Source organism: Pelophylax lessonae (genome assembly GCF_965119305.1).
Source record: "Pelophylax lessonae genome assembly, chromosome: 9".
Taxonomy (NCBI): domain Eukaryota; kingdom Metazoa; phylum Chordata; class Amphibia; order Anura; family Ranidae; genus Pelophylax; species Pelophylax lessonae.
This window is the reverse complement of record NC_138776.1, coordinates 161,337,501-161,364,083: the sequence shown is the minus strand read 5'-3', so window position 1 is coordinate 161,364,083 and position 26,583 is coordinate 161,337,501. Positions and strand designations below refer to the sequence as shown.

Sequence of the window (26,583 nt, the reverse complement as noted above, 5' to 3'; positions counted from 1 at the left end):
ACAGAGACTTGATTACGCACAGGTGGATTCTATTTATCATCATTAGTCATTTAGGTCAATATTGGATCATTCAGAGATCCTCACTGAACTTCTGGAGAGAGTTTGCTGCACTGAAAGTAAAGGGGCTGAATAATTTTGCAGTTTTTTATTTGTTAAAAAAGTTTGAAATATCCAATAAATTTCGTTACACTTCATGATTGTGTCCCACTTGTTGTCGATTCTTCACAAAAATTACAGTTTTATATCTTTATGTTTGAAGCCTGAAATGTGGCAAAAGGTCGCAAAGTTCATGGGGGCCGAATACTTTCGCAAGGCACTGTGTGTGTGTGTGTGTGTGTGTGTGTGTGTGTGTGTGTGTGTATATATATATATATATGTATGTATGTATGTCAATTTCACCTAGAAGGTCTTTATGATGGCGTAATGTGTCAATATACTTTAGTATGCCAGCAGGGAATCATTTTAGTGTGGCATGCATTCTACTTACTGTGAGACTGTAATTGAGTTAAGAATCTGAATGATGCTTTCCCCTGTTTTATAAACACATTTCCACTGGTTCCCTCTTTAGATGAATAGAAGTAGTAAAAGTGGACACATGGGCATAGTCGGCAGGTCAATTCTCATAAATTTATATCTCAGAAATGTTCCATGGTGGAACAAACCTCAAACCTAAATCAGTTCAGGTCACAAGGATGTAATGAGATTGTATTTCTCTTGGGGAACCCTATATCTTTTCATGTACAGAATTCCGCATGGCAAGTTTTGCAGGTTCTGTGTAGGATTCTTTCAGTGCAGCCATAACAAATATACACGTAGAGAGAAATGTGTATGCATAAATCTACAATATGCATGGTTTGTAAAAAGAGATAATCTGGTTCGAATGCATTTGGAGCCTTTGATAGTTTTGAGGAATTACCTTCACGATAGTTGTACTGCTTGTTTAGCATTATAACACCAAACTGAATTTTTACCAGCAGCATTACTTTAAAGGGTTATGTATGTAAAACGTGTAATAAAGAGTTACAGGGTGACATGACAGATGTTACCAGTGTTTCATGATCTTGAACTTCCTATTCTAGGGTATGTTCTGGTATGCTTTTTAAACATACGGTAGATATCTTTGTACTTAAAGTGTGCTACGCCTCTACATCAAGAGTGAAAGGTGTACAGTCCAGATTTCGCACAATCTGAAAATAAAGCTCAGTGGTTTCACTAAGCATAGGTAAACATCTAGATGACCACAATACCTTTTAATATTCCATTATAACACTTTTGGGGATGACTAATTTTCCATGGCCTAACCAATGGTCCACCAGCAATTAACCTGAGAATGGCTACACGCCTGCAACATATTCATTTCCTGATCGATTAGCCTTACAAAACTTTTTTGGCTTTTAAGGCCCCTTTCACATGCACCAGATCTGGTTTTGCTCAGCAGGGGACACGTCAGCTGATCCCCCTGCTGAGCGTAGCAGCTAGATGACAAGTCACTGCCTGCTCTGCCTTATGGGCAGCCAGATGGAAACTGACCAGCTTTTTGTTTATACCCTACTGCTCTTCGATCTGGCCGAACAGAGGGGAACGGATCCCCTTCTGTTTTTTTGGCCGCATCGGCTCTGACTAAGAGGTAGCCGGGTGTAAATGGACACAAGTCCGTTTACATCCAACAGCCCATAGAGGATAATGGAGGGTCCAATCTGACCTCTTGTTTGAAAGGGGCCTAAGAAGTGTGGAAAAGATTCATTATTTCTCTCTTTTTATGTTTAAAATGTAACAAATATTCTAATTTCTACAGATATGCACACACCCTGTGCACAGTGTAATTAGTGTCTATAGGTCCATGACAATTCCAGTGGGGGATGGGTTGGATGCAGAGGCGTAACTAGAACCTTTAGGGCCCCGGTGCAAGAAACCATTAAGGGCCCCCCGGACCCCTGGCCTTCAAGCCTGGGGCTCTTCCCACTGATCCTGGGGCTTTTTACTCTTGTTGTGGGGCCCTTTATTATGGTCCCACAGTGGGACCCTTTCACAAGTTGCTGCCATCTTGGGGCCTCCCCACGGTAGTGGAATGCCAGGGCCCTCTCTCAAGCTTTTATTTTTTGGTATTTTAATTGTATTTTTTTTTATCATTTTATTTTATTTAATCATTTTATTTTATTTTGTTACATTGTCACTGACCATGACTGACCATGACTCTGTCCATTTAGAAATACATATTTACCGACCCCTTCCTGGTTTTTTATTGTGACACATCCCCTGCAGCAGCCTGCAGGAGACGGGAGGGAGCACAGTGGGGGGGGGGGTGGCCAGGGGAGCACACAGGGGCCCAGAGACAGCAGAACACAAGTGAACTGGATAGGAAGAGTGGCGGGGGCAGCATACAGAGGAACCAATCTCCTCCATTTTCCTCCTGCAGCTGCTAGAAGGAAAAAGGAGAACAGTGATTTTTCTACATGCTGCCCCCACCGCCCTCCTATCCTGGTGTAAAGGGGAGCCACACGGGCCCCCTGGAGCATGGGGCCCGGTTGCAATTACAACCCCTGTAGTTACGCCCCTGGTTGGATGGGTGGGAGATCCAAAAAACTCCCCTAAAAAGCATTGCGGCCTGCTCACATTCAATATCACTTTTTAGTTTTGACAGCTGGCCATCCCTGTTTGCGGCTGTAGATGCCATTGGTCTGGCGGCCTTTCTGGCTTATTCCAGCATTGCATACAACATCTCTGCTGTATGATAGACTGCTGCCTCAGCTGCCTGCATTGATGTATGAGGTTTGCTGCTTCATACATGATTTGTCCCTGGCTGGATAAGGCCCCTTTCACATGGGCCGGATCCGTTTTTATCAGCATGGGATCTGTCTGTTGATTTTCTGCTTAACTGAGCAGTGCAGGAAGAGGATAGCTCTGTGCTCACTCCACTTATGCAGAGTGGACACAGACATGGCCCACTGTGCTTTATTGGCAGTTGGATGTAAACGGACCGACCATCCATTTACACCTGACTGCCCTCTGATCCAGTCAGGCCAGATGGAGGGGAATGATCCCTTTCTGTTTGCTTTTGACGGATCAAATTGGATTGGAGGTAGGTGGGTATAAACGGACAGAAGTCTGTTTACATCCACCACTCCTTGGAGGAGAATGGAGCGTCCATTTGGGTTCAATTGAAAAACAGACAGCAGACCGGATTGGACTGCTCATGTGTGAGGGGCCCAAAAGGTATTAATCTGTAAGTATGCTTCATTCAATAAATAGTATATTTTTGATTCTACTAACTCCAGTCCCCTGCTTGTGTTCTTTTTTAGATATTCTAATTCCTCCCCACTCTACCAGAGAGATCCTAATGCCTCCTGTCTATGTGGCATCCTTTCACTGGCACAAGAAGTTGGGGTAATTCTCCCAAAGGGTATCACCGCAATAAAAACTGAGAGCGAATTTAACACTTTCACACTTTGTATATAATGTAAAATAATAAAAATGTGTGTTTGGCTTGGTCTTTATACTGTGTATCAGTGTTTAAGAGATTCTGGAGAGACCACTACCAAACAGATATGCATAATTACCTAAATCAATTGGGTGCTGATACCAGGATATGTCTCCATGGTGCAACACTGGTTTACAGTGTTGTGAGACTGTTAGTGTACAGTAGATCAGGGGTATCAAACTCCATTTCATTGTGGGTCGCAGCAGCATTATGGTTGTCCTAAAAGGGCTGGTTGTATCTGTAAGACTATGCATCTACTCAGATACATAGGAGTGCTAAGGAGTACGCGGCATACAGAGTGCAGAGTTCAGGAATACGTGGCAGACAGTGTGCAGATTTCAGGGGTGCGATACATATAGAGTGTGGAGTTCAGGGGTTTGATGTGTATAGAGTGCAGAGTTTGGGAGTACGTGGCATACAGAGTGCAGGGTTCAGAGGTGCGCTATGTACAGAGTGCAAGGTTCAGCTCTTTTTCACAGGATGCCCACACCTTACTTCCACCCCGCCTCGGCACTGAACTGTGCACCACTCCACCCCCATCCCCCACTTCTGCACACATCTCCCTCCACATCCTTCATCCACCCCCAAAAAAAGCTTCCTTGCATCTCACCTACCTTGCCCAGCTCTAGTACCTGCTAGCAGTGTAGTCTGCTCTGCCTCTCTCTCTCACTTGCTGGGAGATCAGTGGTTGGCATCTTTCCCTACCATACCCCGCAATGAGTGTTTAAAGGGCAGTGGGGTTTGTGAGAGCCACCAAGAGGAAAGCTGTCCTTGTAAACACAGAAGGCTTCTGTGTTTATAAGTGACACTGGTGAGTTCTGCCTAATTCCAGCTGCCCTGGGTGCGAGGACCACATGAAATGGCCTGGAGGGCTGGATTCGGCCCACGACCTTGTGTTTGACATATGTGCAATAGATGCTTCTGACTTGGACCTGAAAAAGATGTGCATGTAATACTTCATTTGATCACACCCTTGCGTGAGTTTACCTTAGACAGTTGTTTAATGAGATTATCATTACATGTTAAAGATAAGGCAACTGAGATGGGTGGGGTAGAATGAACATGTTGATGTAGGTGTAAGATGGGTTAGGTTACAGTTAGCAGGCCATCTGTTGTGGATATCTCTAGGTGAGGTAATGTGCTACATAGGAGTTGTGTTACCTGTTTCATCAAAGTATTTCTTAGTATGAGTATATTAGATTTATTTTTATCTCTTATTTTTACTAGTCTAAAGTCTTTTAAAGCAACTTGGGGCATTCCTTTAAAATAGCCTATGTCTGTTATAAACTGGTCAGTCTGCTTATTATCTTTCTCCTTTCAAGAATGTCAAAAGATTATTTTTTATTTTTTTTCCAAAAGTATTAAAAGATTTTTTAAGTATGTGATATTCATTATTTTTTTTCAAGGCACCTTGCCAGCCCCTAGCTGTGAACTATAATTTTACTACATGGAAATTATGCAAGTAAATAGAATAAACTACATTCTGAGATATAATGCTGGTACATCTAGTTTAGATTATATTATGTGACTTGATTGAATATTTGGTACTTCTGCTTTTGTGCAAAAAATAAATAAAAATAAACCATATTAGTACAATATCTATATACTTCACAAAATCAGTATACGATCTAATTGTCCTATGTGAGTTTTAAGTGTTTCCAAAGACTACCTCCAGCCAATTTTTTTTCTTTTCGTTTTTAATAGTGAAGAAAGAATTAGAACCACAATCAGGCTAAAACCTCAGTTTCTTTAAAATGTATGCATCACTGTTGGGACAGAAAGTGAAGGAAAGGTTCTCAAATGGCAGCCAGCAATAAAACCTGAAATAGGCACTGACCCTTTTGTTCTCTATTATAAAATGTATTTTAATTGCTCGTTGTGTCTGTTAGAGCGCTCTCCCCGCACTTGTCAGAGAGACAGAAGCGATCTCCTTAGCTAAAACACATAAAGCAATAAAAAGCTCAACAGAAATTCTAATTCTTTTTCACTCCAGAAAAAGATAAAAAGTGTTTGCTACAAATGGGCTTTAACCATTAAAAAATAGTAAGTGTGTATTTCCATAGTGCAGTTACTGGCCTATTGATTTTCCAATCACTTTATTAATAATAAAAAAAATGTATCTTTTCTAAGCAAAAAAGCAGGGCTTTCCTTTGGTAAAGAATTATTTTATTTTGTGTGTTTTAGGGATAAAAGATGTAAAAATAATGTTCCAATTATTTCCAAAACAAATATAAGCACACATTTTATTCTCGGATTTGTCACTTGCAAAGGAAGGCAACAGGCTCGCTTTAATGCCCTCCAGTCAAGAAGCACATAGTCATTGTTCGCTCGCTCACTTACAATTTTATTCAACTGCTGAGATTAAACAAAATGGTTTTCCAAAAATGATACAGCATGTGGGGGAGTTCTCAACCCTGTATTAGCTTCTATTAGAGTGACCCAGAACTTACCAACTAATGCTGTCTTTGTGCCCGGTGGCTGAACAGACACGGGAATCAAGGAAATTATTTTGCTGATGCTGGGAAAGGGACATTAAAGTGAACTGGCTGCCATGCCCTTTATGGGAAAAACACATGTTTAAGTTAAATATCCGTTTATATTTCTGAGTTTTTAGAGCATTGGCATAAATATGAAAATCATATACCACTTCTTTCTTTTATAGAATGTGAACAAATTTGTTGCAGAACTTTTTTATACTAAAACCACACCTATGTGTATAGAAATACTTACAGCTCAACTTCAGGCAATTAAAAAATGATCTACCATTTAAAGCCCAACTCTGGACAAATATTTTTTTTTCCTTTGCAGTGGGTCTAGTTTTATCAAGGGGGAGGAGAAACCGGTTTACTTACCTGATCCTCTGCTCCCCCAGCAGGCTGCACTCCCCCTTGATCTGCCAGTGGTCTGTCCCTCAGCATTCTTATGTCCAGTGCAGAGCTATGAACCCTTTTCAAGCCTTGTTGACATCAGGATTCTAGACTGGTGGAGCATGGGGGGAGTGCCAGGACAAGGTCATCTGGTGCCCAAGGCAAAGCCTGGAAAACTGCCTTACTCCACCTGGCAGGGAAGTGAAGGGCAGGGCTGGTCTTAGGCTTGTGCCGGGTGCAGGAGCACACTTGACACATGTTGCAACTACTAGCTATGTAGCGTGTACAGTCAATGTTTTTGTCCAGCCAGGTTTTAGCAGCACACTGCCAGCACCTCTCCTGTGCCCTCTTCCTCCAGTAAATGGTTCCCCCCCAGGGCTTCTTTCCCTTCCACCCCCCCCTTGTACCAGCCCTGCATGGGGGTGCAGATACTGTGAGGACTAGTCTAGCTGCAGGAAAGAGCAGAGGATTGGGTAAGTATATCTCCTTTAAATGCTCTAGTAGACATAAACAAGCAATTAACTAATGTTTTATTTTCCCAGAATTGGACTTTAAATGGTAGGCTGGCATAGCTGACTACTTTATAAAGGGTACAGGCTCTGGGACTATCATTCTGTTCCTGGCTTTGCAACCTGGTGACCTATGAACCTGGAATTAGCATTTAGGAAACTGATACATGTTTGTTCCAGGTCGGAGATTTGTTAGTGCAGAACGGCTGACTTTTGTCGGACCGCCTGCCATACACACGGCCGAATGTCAGCTGGTTTTTATTGAACCAGCCGATGACGCCAGACATTCAGCCTGTTTGTACTAGGCTTTAGTCAAGAGGACAGACCTAAATCCTGCACAAATCAGCAATGGCAGCCCCAGAGTTTCAATTTAATTTTTGATCTTTGCTATTTCTTTATAATAAACAGAAACCTAAGTTAATGTGTACATTCTGTGAGAAAAATGGTGTTTATTTCAACAAAGGCCTTAAATGAATCTGTTACATATGATTACATAGTTGGGTTGAAAAAGACACCGGTCTTTCTAGTTCAACGAATAAATAAAAAAATAGCAAATAAAAAAAAAAAATTGATGTTAATAATAAATTTGGACATTTCCCTTTTTCAGGAATTATGAAGAGATACTCATTCTTCCAAGACTTACTGCTGTCCTTATATCTTCTGGTTCCTTCCTTCTCAGTTGGTAAGTCATGGAAAATGTTTATTGAACTGTCTTTTATTAAAACTGTGTAAACTGGATATTTCTTGCAGTCTTTTTACTTATGCTGTTCATACACTATTTCAACGAAGGAATCTTCCAGCAATTGATTGCATTAAACATTTCAATTTGGGAATGAAGTTTTTCATTAAAAAATAAGTTGGTAAGCTGCAAAATAAATAAATGTTTGCTGTTGGGTTTAATACTGCTTTAAGGACTTCTTGTGTCTAGTAATGTAGTGCTAGAAAAATTAAAAATATACTATGGTTGAGGTTTGTAACTGTAAAGTTTCAGTTACCTGTTTTACATTACTAGGCAGATATTACAGCTATTATAATATTATTTGGGGGAATAACCCATCAAGAAAGTTAGATCTTCCTAGTTTAGTATTATTTTGGAAATTCTTTAGGAATTTTTAGTTTATTGCTAACTAACGGATTGCTGTTACCACAAAAGAAGACACTATAATGGTCTCATTTTTGGCAACAACTTGTTCAATTTTTCCCTGCCCTCTGCTGTTTATTAGTGAGCAATTTAGGTAACTGTATAATAATGGTGTAACACTATTTTGAGTGCAAGTTACTACTGCTTTAGCGGTTGGGCCAAGACGGCCTAATTAGTACTGTCTGGAAAGCACAAAATTGTGGAATAAATCTGGCAGTCACATGACATTGCTGTAATCAATATCTTTTCAGGATCATTGATTCATAGCCATCTTTGTTTCTGCTGTCACATGCTGATAAAGCTAGCTACTTAGAGTTTATAATGTGTTGTTTAATGTCCGATCGTTGTCCAATTCCACAGTTGATAAAGCCAAGAAATGTCAATGTGTATGTACTCCCTAGGTGATGACATTCTCACCTAACTGATTAAAGAAGAATTCCAGGTATGGATATTTTTTACATACTGTAGTTGCATTAATCCAGCTTGGACCAATATAGCTATGTATATACCATACCCAGCCAATACCCTTAAAAGCTGTAAATTACTGAAAAAGACACTGCTGCTCCAGTGATGTCCTTTAGGTTCTGGATTCCATGCTGAGTGGCTGCCCTGCTGCTTTTTTTTTTTTTTTTTTTTTTGGTATAATATGTGTTTAATGAGTTTTCATAAAACTGTTCAAAGTACAGAAAAAAGAGAAAAACAAAAATAGTGCCGACTGTGAAAATAATAAAAAAGTGAAGGACTGGTACCAAGTCAAACTGGCACTGTAAATGGACAATACAGCAATATGAATGTGAACAAGGCCATTACACAAATTCAATGATACACAAAAGTCATGTCTGCTAAGGCCGCCTTCATATGCTTTACAATAAGAAAACCATGCAATAAGAACCCCATTCAAAATGTACTTTTTTATGTAGATTTTTTTTTTAGCTAGCCTTTTTTTCTCTGGAACATTTTTTTCTGTGAGATCTTCAGGCAAATATGACGGGCGGGCAACGGGCTGGATCCCTATATCCAGTGGTCAGTCTGCCCAGCGAGCGCATGCAGGCCTTAGCTCCGCACTGGGTCAGCCGTGACATAGTCCCACTGGACAGGGACTGGCCCCGCGAGTTAAACGTCTCACCAGGACACACACGATAGGCTTATGTCGCAGAATTGGCCGAAAGCCCCCTTACTTCAGTGGCGTGGGGTCCTATCTGGAGATGGCACCCACCTGTGTTCCCAGTATGGTGAGTAACCGTTCCCCCCCCTTCCCTGGTGGATTTTGGGGAGGACACGGACCTCCCTCCCTGGGATGGTCGGACCCTCACAATCCTGGGTTTCCCTCTGTCCCACGTGGGGGACTGTTTGGGCCTACCTGAGCCTGGGACCTAGTGTGCAGGCAGCATGGGGGGCTGGGGGGGTGTGCCGTTTGTGGCACTCTGTCGATAGTGCGGGGGGGGCCTCAGTCGGGTCCTCCAGGGCTGGATGGTGTAGTAGGGCTGGCAGGGGGTCTCCCTGTGAAGTCCTGTTGCCACGCTGGCCGCACGGGGCCGCCATTTTGTTGTAGCCTTGTCTGTTTCTATGGCGGTGGCCATCTTGGTAAACCAGTTTTCGACCATTTTGCGGTGGATTTCTTGCTGTGAAGGCTGGTGGGTGTGCCTGGAGGCGTTTTTTGGTGGGAGTAGCCCCTCTCTTCACCCCGGGCAGTTTCCAGGCTCACTTCCTATTCCTGAGCTGCCGCTGACACGTGCAGACCTCCCTGATCAGATTGCTGCATTCTAAGGACAGTGAGTTGCTGGGACATATTCTCTCCATCTGTGGGGGTCCTTAGCGCGTGCCTGACATCCGGGAGACACTGTAGCACTGTGGGGACGTTTCTTTTTCATACAAAAAAAAAAGTTTCTGTCATTTTTCTAAAGTTTGCTGGTGGGTTCTATTAGTGCAACATTACCCCTCAGACCATGTGTCCCCAGCTGACCCCTTCACGGAGGCCGCAGGGCCCTCCAGGTCTCAACTGTCCACTGATTCGATTTCAGCGGTCCTGGAAGCTTTTGTGTCCCGGGTGGAGGTGGCCTTTAGAGGGCGTGGTGCGCAGAAACGACCCCCCACCTACCCCTGCCTCCTCTGATGTCTCGGACTCTGTGTCTGACCCAGCCACTGCAGACGTGGGTTCCCCCGGCCGGGTCTGATACCACGTGCCATGCCTCCTCTGATAGTGAGGATGAGCTTTCTACCTCTGCTGCTGCACAGGGTAAGGCGCTGCTGGACGCACCTGTTGTTTCGGTGCTTGAAACCCTAAAATTGGAGGATTTAGCTGTCATCACTCCTGGGGCGCAGGTTGCCTTAGGCACCCATAAGCCTTCAAGGGTAGAAACGTTTTTTCCCTTCCCCACTTACTTTTCTGGCCACTCCCCAAAGAATGGGATTGGCTGAAACGTTCCCCTGGGGTGTCTAGGGGGTTTACTAGACGCTACCCCTTTGAGGAGTCTCTGGTGAAGAAGTGGTTGGTGCCACCTAAGGTGGATCCCCCGGTCTCCAGACTTAACAAGGCTACCGTTATTCCGGTAGAAGATTCCCCCTCCTTTAAGGACCCAGAGGATAGAAGGGCGGAGGCTGTGGCCCACAACATGTCTGCTCTGGCGGGGACTGCATTACGGCCTGCTTTTGCTGCGGCCCCTTGTCAACCAATTGGTGACTGAATGGGCGAAGCTGTTATGCCGTGACGTGGAGGGCAAGCCTGTCCCTCCTGCCTTTGGGGAACTGTTGGACCAGATGGTGCAGGGGCTGCAATTTGCTTGCGATGCCGCACTGGACACTGCTTCCCTGTTGGGTCACCTGTCATTTTCAGCAGTGGTCATGAGACGTATGTTGGTCTGTGGATCAGGCTTCTAAGAAGGTCTTGACGGAACTCCCCTTTCAGGGGGACCGTCCGTTTGGGGCTACCCTGGACGACATTATTAAAGGTGTTACGGGGGGTAAGAATACCTTTCTCCGGCAGGCTTCCAAGGGTAGGTACCCTCCACGTAGGCGGGGTCCGTCCTTTTCGGCTCACAGAAAGTATTTTCATTCCTCTGGGGCAGCCGATGAGGAAAAGCCCTTCAAGGCTCCCTCGGGTGGTTCCAAGCGTCCCTGGTCTGGAAAACAGAAGTCCAGTTCCGCCAGGCCTGCGGACAAGGCCCCATCAGCCTGAAGGTGCACCCTCACCTGTGACTGGGGTGTGGGGATGCCTTTGCCGGTTCTCGGACTTGCGGCCTTCCCGGATCCCAGAAAAATGGGTCCAGGAGGTTGTGCAGTCCGGATACAAGATCGAGTTTCAATCCGTTCCTCTGGTCAGGTTTTTCCCTTCCAATGTCCGCCTATCTCCAGATCATTTGTAAGCGCTCTATTGGGCAGTGCTGGACTTGCTACAGCAAGGAGTGATAGTGTCTGTTCTGCACGCAGAATGCTTTCACAGGTTTTTTTCCAACCTGTTCACAGTTCCCAAGAGGGAGGGCAAGGTGCGTCTGATCCTGGACCTAAAAGCACTGAATGTGTTCGTGCGCGCTCAAAACTTCAAGATAGAAACTATTCGAACGGTGGTTGCCTCCCTATATCAGGGTAACTTCAGGCGTCAATAGACATCAAGGATGCCTACCTTTACATTCCAATCTGTGCTGCTCACCAAGTTTTCTCAGTTTTGCCATGGGAGAGGATCACTATCAGTTTGTAGCGTTATCCTTTAGTCTCGCCTCCGCTCCTCAGGTCTTCACAAAGGTGTTGGCCCCGATCCTGGCTCTGTTACGGCAGCGGGGGATATCGGTCCTGGGTTACCTGGATGACCTGATTCTCTGTGTGGAGTCCACCGCGTTACTGAAGGAAAACTTGGGGGTCACCATGAGAACTCTGGAGGAGTTCAGTTGGATCATGAATCTTCAGAAGTAGTCTCTGACCCCTTCTATGGTTTATCTGGGCCTGACTTTGGACTCGTCCTCAGCCAGGGTGTTTCTTCCTCCGGAAAAACTTCAGAAGCTCCAGTCAGAGGTTCATTTGTTGATGTCCAATAACCGGCCATCCCTTTGGCCCTGTATGAGAGTACTGGGACTAATGGTGTCCTCCTTCGAGGCGGTCCTATTCGCTCAGTTCCGCACAAGGATTCTTCAAAGAGAAATTCTTCTCAAGTGGAACAAACACCCACATTTTTTGGATTCTTGGATTCAGTTAAGCCACAGGACAAGGGAGTCCCTAGTCTGGTGCCTTCGGTCTCTGATGCTTCATTCGGGGAAGTCCTTTCTCCCTATATATTGCACAATTGTCACCAAGGGGGTACCAAGAGTGTCCTTGCAGCCCTGGAAGTGGCAAGCATTCTACGTTTGGCAGAGAGCCATGTTCCAGCTCTCTCCGCTGTCCACATTCCGGGAGTGGAAAATTGGCAGGCGGATTACCTCAGCCGCCATGCCTTAGATGCAGGGGAGTGGTCCCTGCATCTGGAGGTGTTTCAGCAGTTGCGCCTTCGCTGGGGCACTCTGGACTTGGATCTGTTGGCGTCTCGCATCAACAGGAAGGTTCAGAGGTTTGTGGCCCACTCTTGGGACCCTCTGGCAGACACCGCAGACACGCTGGTGGCCCCCTGCGGCCAGTACCGGCTGATGTATGCCTTTCCTCCTCCCAAGTTGCTGCCAAGACTTCTTCACAGGATAGAGGCGGAAGGGATTAAGGTCATTATTGTGGCTTTGGACTGGCCTCATCGCGCTTGTTGCGCCGATCTGGTCAGGCTTGTCGCAGACTCCCCGTGGAGACTTCCTCTCAGGGATGATCTACTGTCTCAGGGGCTAATCTTCCATCCTGCTTTACAGTCGCTGGCTTTGACGGCTTGGTTATTGAAAGCCAGGTGCTGAAGGACAGGGGTTTGTCTGCTTCAGTGATTCCCACTCTGCTATAAGCTAGGAAGGCAACTTCCAGAAAGATTTATCATCGTACGTAGAAGTCGTACATTGCATGGTGTGAGTCCCTTGGGACCCACCCTCGCTCCTATTCGGTGGCTCGGATCTTGACTTTCCTTCAACGGGGAGTTGATCAAAAGTTGGCCTTGAGTACTATCAAGGCTCAGGTCTCTGCCTTGGCTATTTTCTTCCAGAGGCCATTGGCTGCCCATTCCCTGGTGCATAGCTTCATCCAGGGGGTGCGACACTTGGTATTTCCAGTGCGACCTCCGCTATCGCCTTGGGACCTTAATTTGGTGCTGTCGGTTCTCCAAGGGCCTCTCTTTGAGAATATTCGGGAGCTTCCCCTGCTTACCTTGTTTCAGAAGGTGGCTTTCTTGGTGGCTATCACTTCTGCGCGCAGGGTGTTGGAACTGGCGGCGTTGTCCTGTCGTTCTCCCTACCTGGTGGATCACAAGGACAAGGTGGAACTTCAGCTGGATCCGTCTTTCCTGCCGAAGGTGGTTTCGTTTTTCATTTGAATGATGACATCGTTTTACCTTCCTTGTGCTCTAAGCCAAAACATCCTAAGGAATTTTCTCTGCATACCCTGGATGTTGTTTGGGCGATCAGGGTGTATTTGGCATCTACTGAGTCTTTTCGCAAGTCTGACTCGCACTTTGTGTTCACGAATGGCCCAAAGAAAGGGCTACCTGCGTCTGCTGTGACTATTTCCAGATGGATCAGACAGACAGTGGTGCAGGCTTATTCCATTAAGGGTCAGATTCCAGCTTTCCCTTTCAAGGCTCATTCTACTCGGGCGCTTAGTGCTTCCAGGGCTTTTCGCCATCAGGCTTCTGTGCTTCAGGTGTGCAAGAATGCGACCTGGTTATCTGTTCACACCTTTACCAAATTTTATAAGGTGGATTTGATGGCATCTGCGGATGCCTCCTTTGGTTGCAAGGTTTTGCAGGCTGCGGTTTAGGGGGCCTCTTGGCCTTCCTTGAGGGTGTTTTTCTGTTTGTTTTCAGGTGGACCTCATCTGGTTGTTCTGATGAGTCCTGTGTTGCCTAGTTGGCCATGTTGGCGTTGGGGACCTTTTTTTTTTCTTTGTTCTGCTGTTCCCACCCCTCATTTGGGTACTGTTTTGGGACGTCCCTACTGATATGCATTAGAGGACTGCATCCATCAATGAACGATAGAGAAAACTGGATTTTTGACTTGCCATAATATCCTTTTCTCTTAGGTCATTGATGGACGCAGTACCCGCCCCTCTAATTTTTTGAGAGGGTTGGTGTGTTTTTCTCTGACACTGCTTTGATACAAAACTGACATCCTATGAAGGAAGAGAGAGGGTATACCCCCAGGGGCTGCCCATAGTTGTAGCCAGAAATTCTTTCTGCCTAGTGGCCTACTCCTCTAGGGGGCGGTATTACCTACTGATATGCATCAGAGGACTGCGTCCGTCAATGTACACTTTACCTGAGCCAGTCTCTATCCAGCGATGTTCAGGAGAGATTCGACTGTCCAGGTCTCTAACTCCTCATTGGCTGAGACAGCAGTGGAGCACCATTGGCTTCCGCTGCTGTCCATCAAAGTCAGTAAGCCAATGAGGAGAGAGAGGGGATGGGGCCTAGCTGGGGCGCCATGTCTGAATGGACACACAGAGCTGCAGCTGGCTTCTGGTGCCCCCATAGTAAGCTGCTTGCTGTGGGGGCACTCAGCAGGAGAGAGGACCCAGAGCGCCAAAGAAGGACCCTAGAAGAGGAGGATAGGGGCTGCTCTGTGCAAAACCACTGCTCAGTGCAGGTAAGTATAACATGTTTGTTATTTTTAAACACACAAAAGGGAGACTTAAGTATCACTTTTTAACAACTTGACCACCTTGGAAGGTTTACCTCCTCCCTTCATGACCAGGACTTTTTTTGATATATGAAAAAAAAAAAAAATAGAAAAAATCTAATTTCTTCATCAGTTTAGGTCAATATAATTCTGCTGCATATTTCTGGTAAAAAAAATCCCAATAAGCATATGTTGATTGGTTTGCCCAAAAGTTAAAGTGTCTACAAACTATGGGATATTTTTATTAATTTATTTAATATATACAGTATATATTTTTTTACTAGTAATGGTGGCGATCAAAGACTTATAGCCATTATATATATATATGTCATATATACAGTCTTTTAATATTTTTAATATTTTTTGGGGACCAGTGACACAGTGCTAAAAAAATATGCCCTGTCACTGTATTAGTGGCACTGGCAGGGAAGGGGTTAACATCAGGGGCGATCAAAGGGTTAAATGTGTGCCTAACCAGTGCTTTACTACTGTGGGGGAGGTGCTTATACTAGGAGAAGGCTGCCGTTCTGCCTGTGTACTGAATCAAGACCTCGAGTCAACCGTACCCTCCAATCAGATTTCACTGTGTCTAATCACAGTGGGAGTGGGCCGCCGGTCACACAAACGAGCACCCCAGACCCTGTAGTGCAGGATCACGTATTAGGTATGTGATCCTGTGTGGGAGTGCTGCCTTGCCACCGTATATTTACAGTATACGATTGGCAAGCGATAAGAAGGCTAGAACTGTATACTGTATGTGAATGCAGTACATCCAGGGCTTTTTTTCTCAGAATATAGGTGCAGGAACTTAACCATGACCCCCCCAACCCCCCTCCACACACCCACACAAACACACACACCCCACACGCATCAAATAGTGGGTGTGGTCAAATTTCACCAACAAGTGACAGGATCTTAAAGGGGCACTAAATGCCAGGATATATAAAGAATCCGCGCTTGGGATATACTAGATTACTGATATAGCTGGCTGCAGCCTACCTCTATAACTATAATCCTAGGATGTATAGTAAAATTGAAAAGATAAAAGGGTGGTATGTGGCGCTGCCTATAGTTTCCTGATTGGTTAAGGTAAAAATATTTAAAGTGCAGTGGTGCAAATAAATATTGTGTGACCTTTTATATTGATTGGTGAAGGTGAAATAACTAATAATTTGATGGATCCGCTATTGAAAAACTGATGATAAATAAATTGGTGAATAAAGCTATAATGATGTTAGTCAAAAAAAATGTGTCATGAACTATGGCTGTACAAACTGGATACCAATTGGTGATAAAAAAATCAACTGGCACCTGCATCTCCCTTGTCCCTATCCTACATTCAGTTGGACCTGCTCAGGAGATCAGATCCGTGGGAGCCATAGGGAGATGAGCGATCACTTGTAAACACAGAAGCCAGACTTCTGTGTTTACAAGTGATAATGGTAAGCAGGGAGCAGAGGGTCTGAGCCAGAGGTGGTGGAACTGAGTTTTATCAAGTTCCAGCTGAAAGTACATCACAGGACACCGGTCTCTGAAAGAGCATGAGTGTAGCAAAGCAAAATGTGTGGTCCTGTGTCCAAAACAGAAGACCAGTCCCCTGATGAACCAAAAGAGAAAAAAAAGAGGAGAGGAAACTAACAAAAACTTTTATCAAAACTACAACATTTCTTCTTAGCACTTGGGAAAAAGGCATCTTAACTGTAGGCTGGGTGTGAAATGCTCTGCTGTATTCTGAACACATGAGATCAGCCGCTTGATACCAGCTCCATTCAGAGACTGCTTTACATTCCCTGATTAACTGCAGAGCTTTCTCTAATTGGACGAGGTGGTGAGAGGGGGGCGGTAACATGACACTCTTCACCTTGCCCAAACAGAGGATGATTTGCATTTATTTGTAAAATGTAAAGCATTCTCTAAATAGCGTTGAGTAGCTGACCTTTTGTAATCAGAAAGTAGCAGGGCAGCTGTTCAGTAGGGATGATCGAACGGTTCGGGTCGACCATCGGTTCGACCCGAACATTGACTGTTCGAAATTCGGCCAAATTCCGAACTTATTGCCGAAAAAGTTCGGAATTCAGCAACCAGAACCGACCAAAATGCAATGGGACAGGAACTGGGCTTTAAAAGCCTGAGATTGGACCAGAACCATCAGTAAAAGCCAATTGAGGGGGCAGGACGATGCTAGGAATGTGATTGGAGTGACTAGGGGGTCCAGAGGCCAATCAGTAGTGAATACGCCCCCCAGTATATAAGATAGCCCCGCCAAATCTCTAGCACTTTAATACAGGGCTGTGGAAGAGAGTGGAAGCAGTTCTGTTACTCCTGCTTCAAAAGTGTCATTTAGCAATTATTAGTGTGAGGAAAGGGATATCTAGTGTAGTTAGGGTACTATTTTCCACTATAGTTAGATTCAATAATCTAGTATCTGTAGGGAAAGTGTTAAGTGTCAGGGTGACCATAGTGTAATGTAGGGTGAACTGACTCTGACTGCTATGGCAGGGTGACCAAACTCTTCCATGTCAGGGTGACCGCCATAGAAAAAAGATTGTTTGTATTAGAATTGCAGTAGAGCAGGGTAGTGGCTCCGTTACTTTTACACCTGGCCGTTTTTGTTTCAGGCGTTTTATTGGGCTTTTTTGTGGACGTCTTTGGAGGCAGGCATGACATCTGAATTTCTGTATAGGGGTATATATACACACACACATGTATGTATATATACACATACACACATATTGGTGTGAAAGTAGCGGAGCCCTATGCCTGCGCTAATGACATTTTTTGCAGGCATAGGGCTCCGCTCCTATCACACCTATATGTGTGTATGTCTATAAATACATATATGTGTGTGTGTGTATATATACCCCTATGCAGAAGTTCAGATGTTATGCCTGCCTCCAAAGACGCCCAGAAAATTCCCAAAAAAACGCCTGCAACAAAAACTCCCAGGTGTGTTGTTGCAGGCGTTTTTTTTGGGCATTTTTAGGTGTCTTTGGAGGCAGGCATAACATCTGAACTTCTGTATAGGGGTATATATACACACACACACACATATATGTATTTATACACATACACACATTTAGGTGTGATAGGAGCGGAGCCCTATGCCTGTAAATAATTTCATTAGCGCAGGCATAGGGCTCCGCTACTTTCACACCTATATGTGTGTATATATACATACATGTGTGTGTGTATATATACCCCTATACAGAAATTCAGATGTCATGCCTGCCTCCAAAGACGTCCACAAAAAAGCCCAATAAACGCCTGCAACAAAAACGGCCGGGTGTGAAAATAGCGGAGCCCTGTGCCTGCTCTACTGCAATTCTAATACAAACAATCTTTTTTTTTTCTGGTTCTGGACATGCTACAGAGCTGAAACTTCACAGGTACACTTTTTAGACCCCCCAGACACTAAATCCAAAGAAATTTAATTTTTGTTTTCAATATTTTTTTCAATAATTGGCTTTCTATCAAAAACGACAATTTTTAAGAACTTTTTTTTGTGTGATTAATAATCCCTGGGGCATGACCCAGTACCCTAGGCACTTTTTAGGGGCATTTATTGGGTTTTAGGGCTTCAAAATGGTGTTTTTTGATTACCGAAGTTCGGGTCCCATTGATTTCAATGGGGTTCTGAAATCCGGGCCGAACGTTCGGGAAGTTCGGGTGTTCTGGTCGAACTGAGCTTTTCAAAATTTCGATCATCCCTACTGTTCAGCACAGGTTCCAGAAGCAAATGGAGATAATGGGCAGAATCTGTATCTACTACAGTGATTTCCAGCTTCCAGGGGGGTATAATATACTGTATGCATAGTTACATTGGTCCAAGCTGTATGAAATATCCATACCTAGAACTAATTTTTAAATAAAAGCTGTTTTTTATTTTTTCTTTTACCTTTTGAGGTAACCTATATCTTTTCTGTTCACGAACTGCGGTTCTATTTCAGTTTTATATTTTTGAATGTCTATAATTCTCTGTGACAAACTCTTTCTTCCACAACACTATTTATTATTTAAAATTACTGAAGGTTCTAAACGGAGCACAGCACCATTTTGTATGTCGCATTTATAACATCTTTTCCTCAATTCTTCTGATTAATGGGTGTCATATAGGAGTCATATGGCTTTGTGTCATATAAAGAAACTCGGAATTGTCATATTCAGATGGATCTGCTGCTAACATACTAACTGGATAACAGTTTTAAACAATACATTAAATCTGTTTACTGCAGAATTCTGAAATGAAGCAGAAGCCCATGCTAGTTTTTGCACGATAAGATACTAATCTGGTTGGCCCATTTTTTATTTTACTTTTTATTTATGGGCAGGAAACCAAGCCCCTGTGGTCTCTACAAACGCTCATGAACATAAAGTCTACACAATCTAAGTGTAGCCATTCATTTTTTGGGACGTAATCCCTTCTGCTTAAGTGAAAATCAAAGGTTTGCACAACCTATTGCATCCCTCCACTAGCTTCCGCTCACCCAACCTATTAAATTCAAAATTTTAACAACTTCTTGCAAAGCCATCCACAACTCTGCTCCCAGCTACATCACTGGCTTAGTCTCAAAATAACAACCTAATCGTACTCTTCGTTCCTTTCAAGACCTCCTGCTTTCTAGCTCCCTCGTCACCTCTTCTCATGCTCGCCTTCAGGACTTTTCCAGAGCCTCTCCAATTCTATGGAATTCCTTACCCCAATCTGTCCAATTATCTCCTATTCTATTAGCTTTTAGACGATCCCTTAAAACCCTCCTCTTCAGAGAAGCCTATCCTACCCACACCTAAAAAACTGTATTTTAATTTACTCCATCAGCTCATCCCCCACAATTATTGACTTTTCTATCACTTGTCCCTCCCTTCTAGAGTGTAAGCTCTAACGAGCAGGGCCCTCTGATTCCTCCTGTATTGAATTGTCCGCCCTCATGTTGTGTAGCGCTGTGCAAACTGTTGGCGCTATATAAATAACAATAATAATTAGAGTGCACAACCCCAAAGCTGACACACGTGTGTGTGTAAATATGAACAAACATTTTAAAATGTATTAAAACATTGACAATGTCTGTAGAGCAGTGGACATATCAGTAGAGCAGTAGTTGGTGTCAGTAGGACAGTGGATGGCGTCAGTCAGTAGAGCAGTGGACATATCAGTAGAGCAGTAGTTGGTGTCAGTAGGACAGTGGATGGTGTCAGTCAATAGAGCAGTGGACATATTAGTAGAGCAGTAGTTGGTGTCAGTAGGACAGTCAGTAGAGCAGTGGACAGCAGGGGGGAATCTGCACCGCACACGGGGATTAGAGTGTGCCCAGGCTCACCCGGCACACCCCGTCTGCATGCTCATGGTGAATATTGAACAGGCATATGAGATAAAGAGGCTTATTTATAAACCACTAAGATGTGTATTGCATAGCCTAGAATGTTCTGTAGGTGTTTGCATTTATGAATGAAAACTTTAACGCTTCATGTGAAAAAACTCCTGACATGTTGCTATGTCAATCAATAATATGATTTTTAAAATAAAATCAAGTAATAGTAACATGGTTATGCAATCAGGAATATTGATGTCAATGGCCTGTTACTAATAAAAGGAAATCCCCTTTTATTCACAAAGTACTTTGGCTGCTGTCCCTTATCTAGTAACTTCCCACACTTACAATCTGATCTGATATACGTGAGTAGTTTTTTTTGAACAGTTGATGGCTGCGCTTGACTGACCTGCTCGATAGAGGGTCTGTGAGTGGGTATTAGGTGAGAGAGGGCCACTTAGGGAAATTACCTCCCAATCAATCTGGCCCGACTGGATGAAAAAAGGCAGTGGACCCTTGTTAAGGGGTCTGGGCTGCTACCTTAAGATACGGCCTAGTGGTCATTTCCAAAGTTTACAATGGTAGTCCGTTAAAGGAACACCCAAAAGCAGCAATAAGATTCCCACTTGGATCAAAAAGATCGTCGTTTTTATTGGTAGCAGAACATGTTAAAGCCAACGCGTTTCAGGGGAACAGAGACTCCCCCTTCTTCAGGGCGTAAATGTCGCAGTTCGGATCTACAACCGACAGCATAACCAGCCGGGAGTCTACCACGCTTTTAGAATACGATAAGTGTTACTGGCTATAGCTGGCAGCACTGCTTGTTCAGGAAAAACCCAACAGGCTGGTTGTACACAAGTCAATCAATAGATCAACTTATACAACCAGCCTGTTCTTAAATAGATCAAAATTCGACAAGCCCCTGCTGAATTGGCCTGGCTTATTGAGCAAAATGGTTTCAACAGCTAAATCCAAATTGTATCTATGTCTCTATACTATATCTTTACCTGTGCAATAAACTCTGAGCTCTGAATACAACTAGAGGTTAAATTAACTATTTCAGTGTTTGAAAACTTATATGGTAAAATAAGTATTAGACCCTTTTTTGTTTTTTTGGCTTTGAATGAAGGTATTCATATGTAAATATACTTTACAAAGGCACTAGGGGGCGTTTGTATAAGTATTTCAAATCAATAATTTACATGTTTGGTGTAAAAAGAATTTGAAGGTATTAAAAGATTTGTGAATACATTATTTTTGCTTTTTATTTATGTCCAATACATATAATAATGGACTGATTACTGTATATCTTCTGTAAAAAATAATATTGGAATATTCCAAATAGTTATTACCTGGTTGCTGTAGATTCGTGTCTCATAAATAGATTTCTAAAGCTGGCCCAATCTGCAATATCACACAGGAGGGGACAGATGAAGTAGCTATTCATCAGGTATTACACATTGTGGCTGATTTACTAAGGCTCCATTCACACCTGAGCGTATTGTTTTCAGGCGTTTTTTTTTTACAGTGCAGATTTTATCACGTATTTAATATAAATATATATATATATATATATATATATGCAGACACGCGCGCGCATGTGTCTTTGAGCTTTGGGGTGCACGCTAGTGTTGGGTGACCAGTTCGGACCGAGTATAGGTTTGGCCCAAACATTGCCTGTTCGTGTGTTCGGTGGACACCCGAATTTGTGGAGTGCTCAGCGTGATGGTCGCCCACAGAGCACCCCACAATGCACTGCATGCTGCACAGTGCATTCTAAGGCCCTAATTGGATAAAGAGCATGGACAGAGCCCTGATTGGATAAAGTCATAATGACCTTGACCAATCCGGTAATACACATTGTGGCTGATTTACTAAGGCTCCATTCACACCTGAGCGTATCGTTTTCAGGCATATTTTTGGGCGTTTTTTTAGGCTTTTTTTTGGGCGTTTTTCCAGGGTTTTTTCAGACATTTATTTGCAGGTGTTTGGAGACAGGCATTGGCATCTAACAAAAATGCTTGTAATCTGCCAAAAAAGAAGCTCATGAACTTTTTTGAGCTTCAGGAATTTTGCTTCAGGTGACAAAACGCTCAGATGTGAACAGGGGTCATTGAAATGAATGGGATTTTGCTTGTTGGGCATTTTGAGACTTCAGAGATGAGCATTTTTACGAGCTGAAAAACGCTCAGGTGTGAACAGGGCCTAAAGAATTTGAGAATGTTTACACAATTAAATGTGTGATGATTCACTTCGGTTATCCAGCCATGAGAAAAGAAAATTCCACTGAAGTTATTTCATGATTGATTACTATGGACTATTCACATGATTGAATAGTTGATATAAAACTTCACACATTTTATTGTGTAAACATTCTCAAATCCCTTTATAAATCCGTCTCGCCGAACCACTTATTCAAAAGAATATCCTAAAGACGTGAACTGTGTTGGATACCAGAGGAATGGAATTGAGAAAAGATGTAGATTATGAAATAGCTTATGTACTTAAAGCGAAGTTCCACCCAAAAGTATAACTTACACTTATCTGATTACCCCCCCCCTTCCCCCCTTGGGTGCCACATTTGGCTCCTTTGGGGGGGAAGGGGGGAGCAGGTTTGACAGGTACCCATCCCCACTTTCGATGCACTCAGCTGCAGCAAAGAACGTCACAAGTGCGGCCCCCCTCCTCCTTTGCCCGTTGCCGCACCATTCAGAATGCGCAGCGCAATTTGCTCATACGCAGTAGGAAACCGGCCGCGTAGTAGTGTGTAGCATTATGCGGGTGCAAGCTTGGAGCCAGTGTGGGCACTGCGGCTATCTGCTGCTTCGGGCGGAGAAGAGTGAGGGTCGGCCCAGACAGCTGTGTGTGTCATGGGAGACAGGAGTCACTCAGGCCTTGTCAGTCTTGGAATCGGGGACCTCTCCATGGAGGAGGGAGAGGAGTCTTCAGAGTACTGATGCGGCTGGAGGCCATGCAACCTTTCTGTGGTTCAGTATATGCATCACAGGAAACCCGGTTGCCAGAAAAGGAGTGCATGCAGGTAGTGCGGGCCAGGAAGTGGCTACCTGATGTGCTGAAGGCTGCAGCAGCAGTAACAAGGTCTGCTTCTTTACAAATTAAGGAGGAAAGATGACCAGCTGCGACCAGGGCTGCTACAACAAGTGTGAGCAGTGAGGAGGAGGCCGGGGTCATCGATGTGGGGTCTCCAAGTTTGTAAAAACAATTTGGGTCCCTAGAAGAAGGGATTGACCATTGGAAATCAGAGGATGAGACTGAGTGGGAAAGGGGATCTGAAGCTCTGAGCAGTACGCCATGTCCTGACACAGTAGAGGCGCCTGATGGGGAAACAAGGGATTCTGTGGTAAGAGGGGAGCTTGCCCAGAGTCTGGGGTTCTGTAAGGGCTATGTCAGAAGGGTCCCAGATTTAACCCCACCCGTGAACTATGCCCGGGCTTGAGATCAAAATGAGGCCTACAACTCCCTAATCAGGCATGAAGAGACCCTATTTTCTCCATCTGGGAGAGGGAACCGGAAAACCTTTCCCAGGTTCTCAAGGATGCAGCGGTGGCTGCAGCGGAAAATTGCAATGGAATATAGGTATGATTACCCCTACGCTCCATTGGATGGGATGATAGAAATTGCAGGAAAAAGAGAGTCTTGGTGTGATGAGGCCATCTGGGACTTTCTGTTCATTCCCAAACCTCACAGGAACTCTCTCCAGGGCAAAACTCTGGGAAAAGTTCACTTCAGTTAAGACACAGTGGAATTTTGGGCGGTCTATCTATCTGGACCGAGTGGAGGTCCGCCGCCCAGATGGATCGGGCCAAGCTTGGTCGGTCCGTGTTCAAGACAATTAAGGGAACCTCATTAGAATCCCTCACCCAGACTACTTACATATAGTTACATAGTAGGTGAGGTTGAATAAAGACAATAGTCCATCCAGTTCAACCTGTGTAGGTGTGTGTGGCTGTAATCATCTCGCATACCCCTGAATGTTCTGATCCTTGAGATGTACGTCTAGAAGTCTTTTGAAAGCCACCATATTACCTGCAGAAACCACCTCTTGTGGTAGAGAATTCCACAATCTTGTAGCCCTAACAGTAAAGAACCCCCCACGTTGCCTGAGGTTAAAACGCTTCTCCTCTAATCGCATTGTATGCCCCCGAGTCCTCATGCAATCCCTGCGACTGAACAGCTTTTCTTCTAAGCCTAGATCCCCAGTGAGATATTTAAAAATTGCTATCATGTCCCCCCTCAGGCGTCTCTTCTCCAGGGAGAATAAATCAAGCGATTGCAGACGCTCCTCATAATCAAGGTCCTCCAATCCCCTAATTAGTTTAGTTGCCCTTCTCTGGACCCTCTCCAGCTCCAACACATCCCTTCTGAGGACTGGTGACCAGAACTGGACAGCATACTCCAGATGCGGTCGGACCAGAGTTTTATAAAGTGGAAGGATTATAGTCTTATCTCTGGAATACATCCCTTTCTTTATGCATGCTAATATTCTGCTGGCTTTGGCAGCTGCCGCTTGACATTGCATGCTGTTGCCTAGTCTATCATCCACCAATACTCCCAGATCCTTCTCCATTTTTGATTCTCCCAGGGGTTCCCCTCCTAACGTGTATTGTGCTTTTATGTTGCTAGTCCCCAAGTGCAAAACCTTACACTTCTCCACGTTAAACCTCATTTGCCAAGTCGTTGCCCACTCCGTTATTTTGTCCAGGTCATTCTGTAGGATATCTGCTTCATGCTGTGCTGTTATTGCCCTGCCTAATTTTGTGTCATCTGCAAAAACTGATATTGAACTACAGATCCTGTCCTCAATGCTGTTTATGAATAAATTGAACAAGGTTGGTACTATCTATAAAGAGGACTTTCAAAAGGCAATTGAATACCGAGCAAAAGAAGGAAATGGCTGGCTAGCCTATGCTCAGAACTGTGCTAAAACAAGTTCAAATTGTCGTTGATGGGGCATATACCCCCTTTTTCACCACCCCTCCTTTACGCTTCTATCCTTGAAGAAGAAGTTGGGGAATACCAAGTGACACTTTAAGGGACTCAAGCCAGGGAAATGCCCCTTTCAGAGTTTGGAACAGATCCTCATTGCTGTTCCTCAGAACCCTTGGGCCAACGTGCCAGGGTCCTGGATTACAAATATAACGACTAAAGAGAAAAACTCCACTTTCAAGGTTCTACCTCAAGTTTCAGAAAAACTACTTGGGCCAGAGGGCCAGACCTGGAACTGTGTTGATTGACTGCTCCAGAAAGAGAGCACACAAGCCTATCAAATGTCTGGTGGGGGGTGCCCTGTTGTAGCCAGGGACCCCCGAAGAGGCTCTTTTCCCTTTCCTCCATGGGATACATGGTCACTCCAGTGATCAATCCTTTCCAGGAGGACTGAAAGGGACTACATAGGTAGTTAGTGGCAGGGACAGGACCATCTTGGAGAAGAGGCCTGCTCTTCGTGTCAAGAGCTACTAAAGATGCTGGCTATATTAGTCAGGGATTAGGATTAGGAGGTCGCCCCTGTGGGGAGGGTCTCCTCAGCAATTACAGATGTAGATAGCCACTGTTATTGTATATTTGTAAAGATGTCTAACTCTTTTTTTTGTTTTCCTGACAGGTAACACTCATCCTAGAGGTAGTCAGTCAGGCTGTTTTCTGGTTATTGACCAAACAGAGTTTTGTTTGGTGGGGGGTGCATTCTTCTTAATTGCACCCTACATGTCTATTTGTACAGCAGATGTTTACATATATTTTTCCACTTAATTTATTTGCACATTTGTTCTTTTCCCTTTTCCCCCCTCTCCAAGTTAGTGGAATACTCCGTGATTTTGGTAGGATTTTTGTAGGGAGCGGCTGCCCCAGAGCCAACGGGATGTGGCTCATTTTGGTGGGGGGTGGATGTAGCACCCTCCTAGACAGGTGCTAGATAAAAACATCTTTTTGCTCCTGCTGCTTATCAGGGGAGCTTGATCTGTTAGTTTTGCCTGTCACATGTTTCCAGGTGTGATTTACTGGGTCTAAGGGAGTGTCCCCACTGGTATTCAATGATGGAGCTGTTGGACAGTGGAGGAAACCCAGCCAGTAGCACACGAGGGTTTATGGCTGTCTCAGTGGATGGTCATTGCTGCAATGCATCCTGGGATTGGCAATAAATCCAGAGGGAGCATGTGACAGGGCGTCTTTGATGGGAAACAGAGTCCCAGGAGGAGGTGGACAGCTATATCTCCTCCTGCAGGTTTGGGGAAGGTGGTTCACACGGTCAGCCTAGTTAGGTCAACCTTAAACTGATAGAACACCTTTGGGATAAATTAGAGTGGAGACTCCGAGCTAGGCCTTCTCTCCAACATTAGTGCTTGACCTCACTAATGCTCTTCTGGAAGAATGGTCAAACATTCCCAAAGACCCACTCCTAAACCTTGTGGACAGCCTTCCCAGATGAGTTGAAGCTGTTATAGCTGCAAAGGGTGGGCCTACTTAAATTGAACCCTACGGACTAAGCCTGGGAAGCCATTATAGTTCATGTGCGTGTAAAGGCAGGTGTCCCAATACTT

The 26,583-nt window shown here is 44.3% G+C and overlaps 1 protein-coding gene across 2 annotated transcripts in view; it reads left to right on the top strand.

Annotated features, from left to right (window-relative positions):
- The window catches only part of CDH23 (cadherin related 23), a 1,628,602-nt gene that overhangs the window by 160,581 nt on the left and 1,441,438 nt on the right, over nucleotides 1–26,583 (top strand). For both annotated transcript variants that reach the window (XM_082268007.1, XM_082268006.1), the window contains exon 2: nucleotides 7,462–7,536. In XM_082268007.1, the coding sequence (XP_082124133.1) occupies nucleotides 7,467–7,536 (70 nt within the window). In that variant the 5' untranslated portion in view covers nucleotides 7,462–7,466. The remainder of the gene's footprint in view (nucleotides 1–7,461; nucleotides 7,537–26,583) is intronic.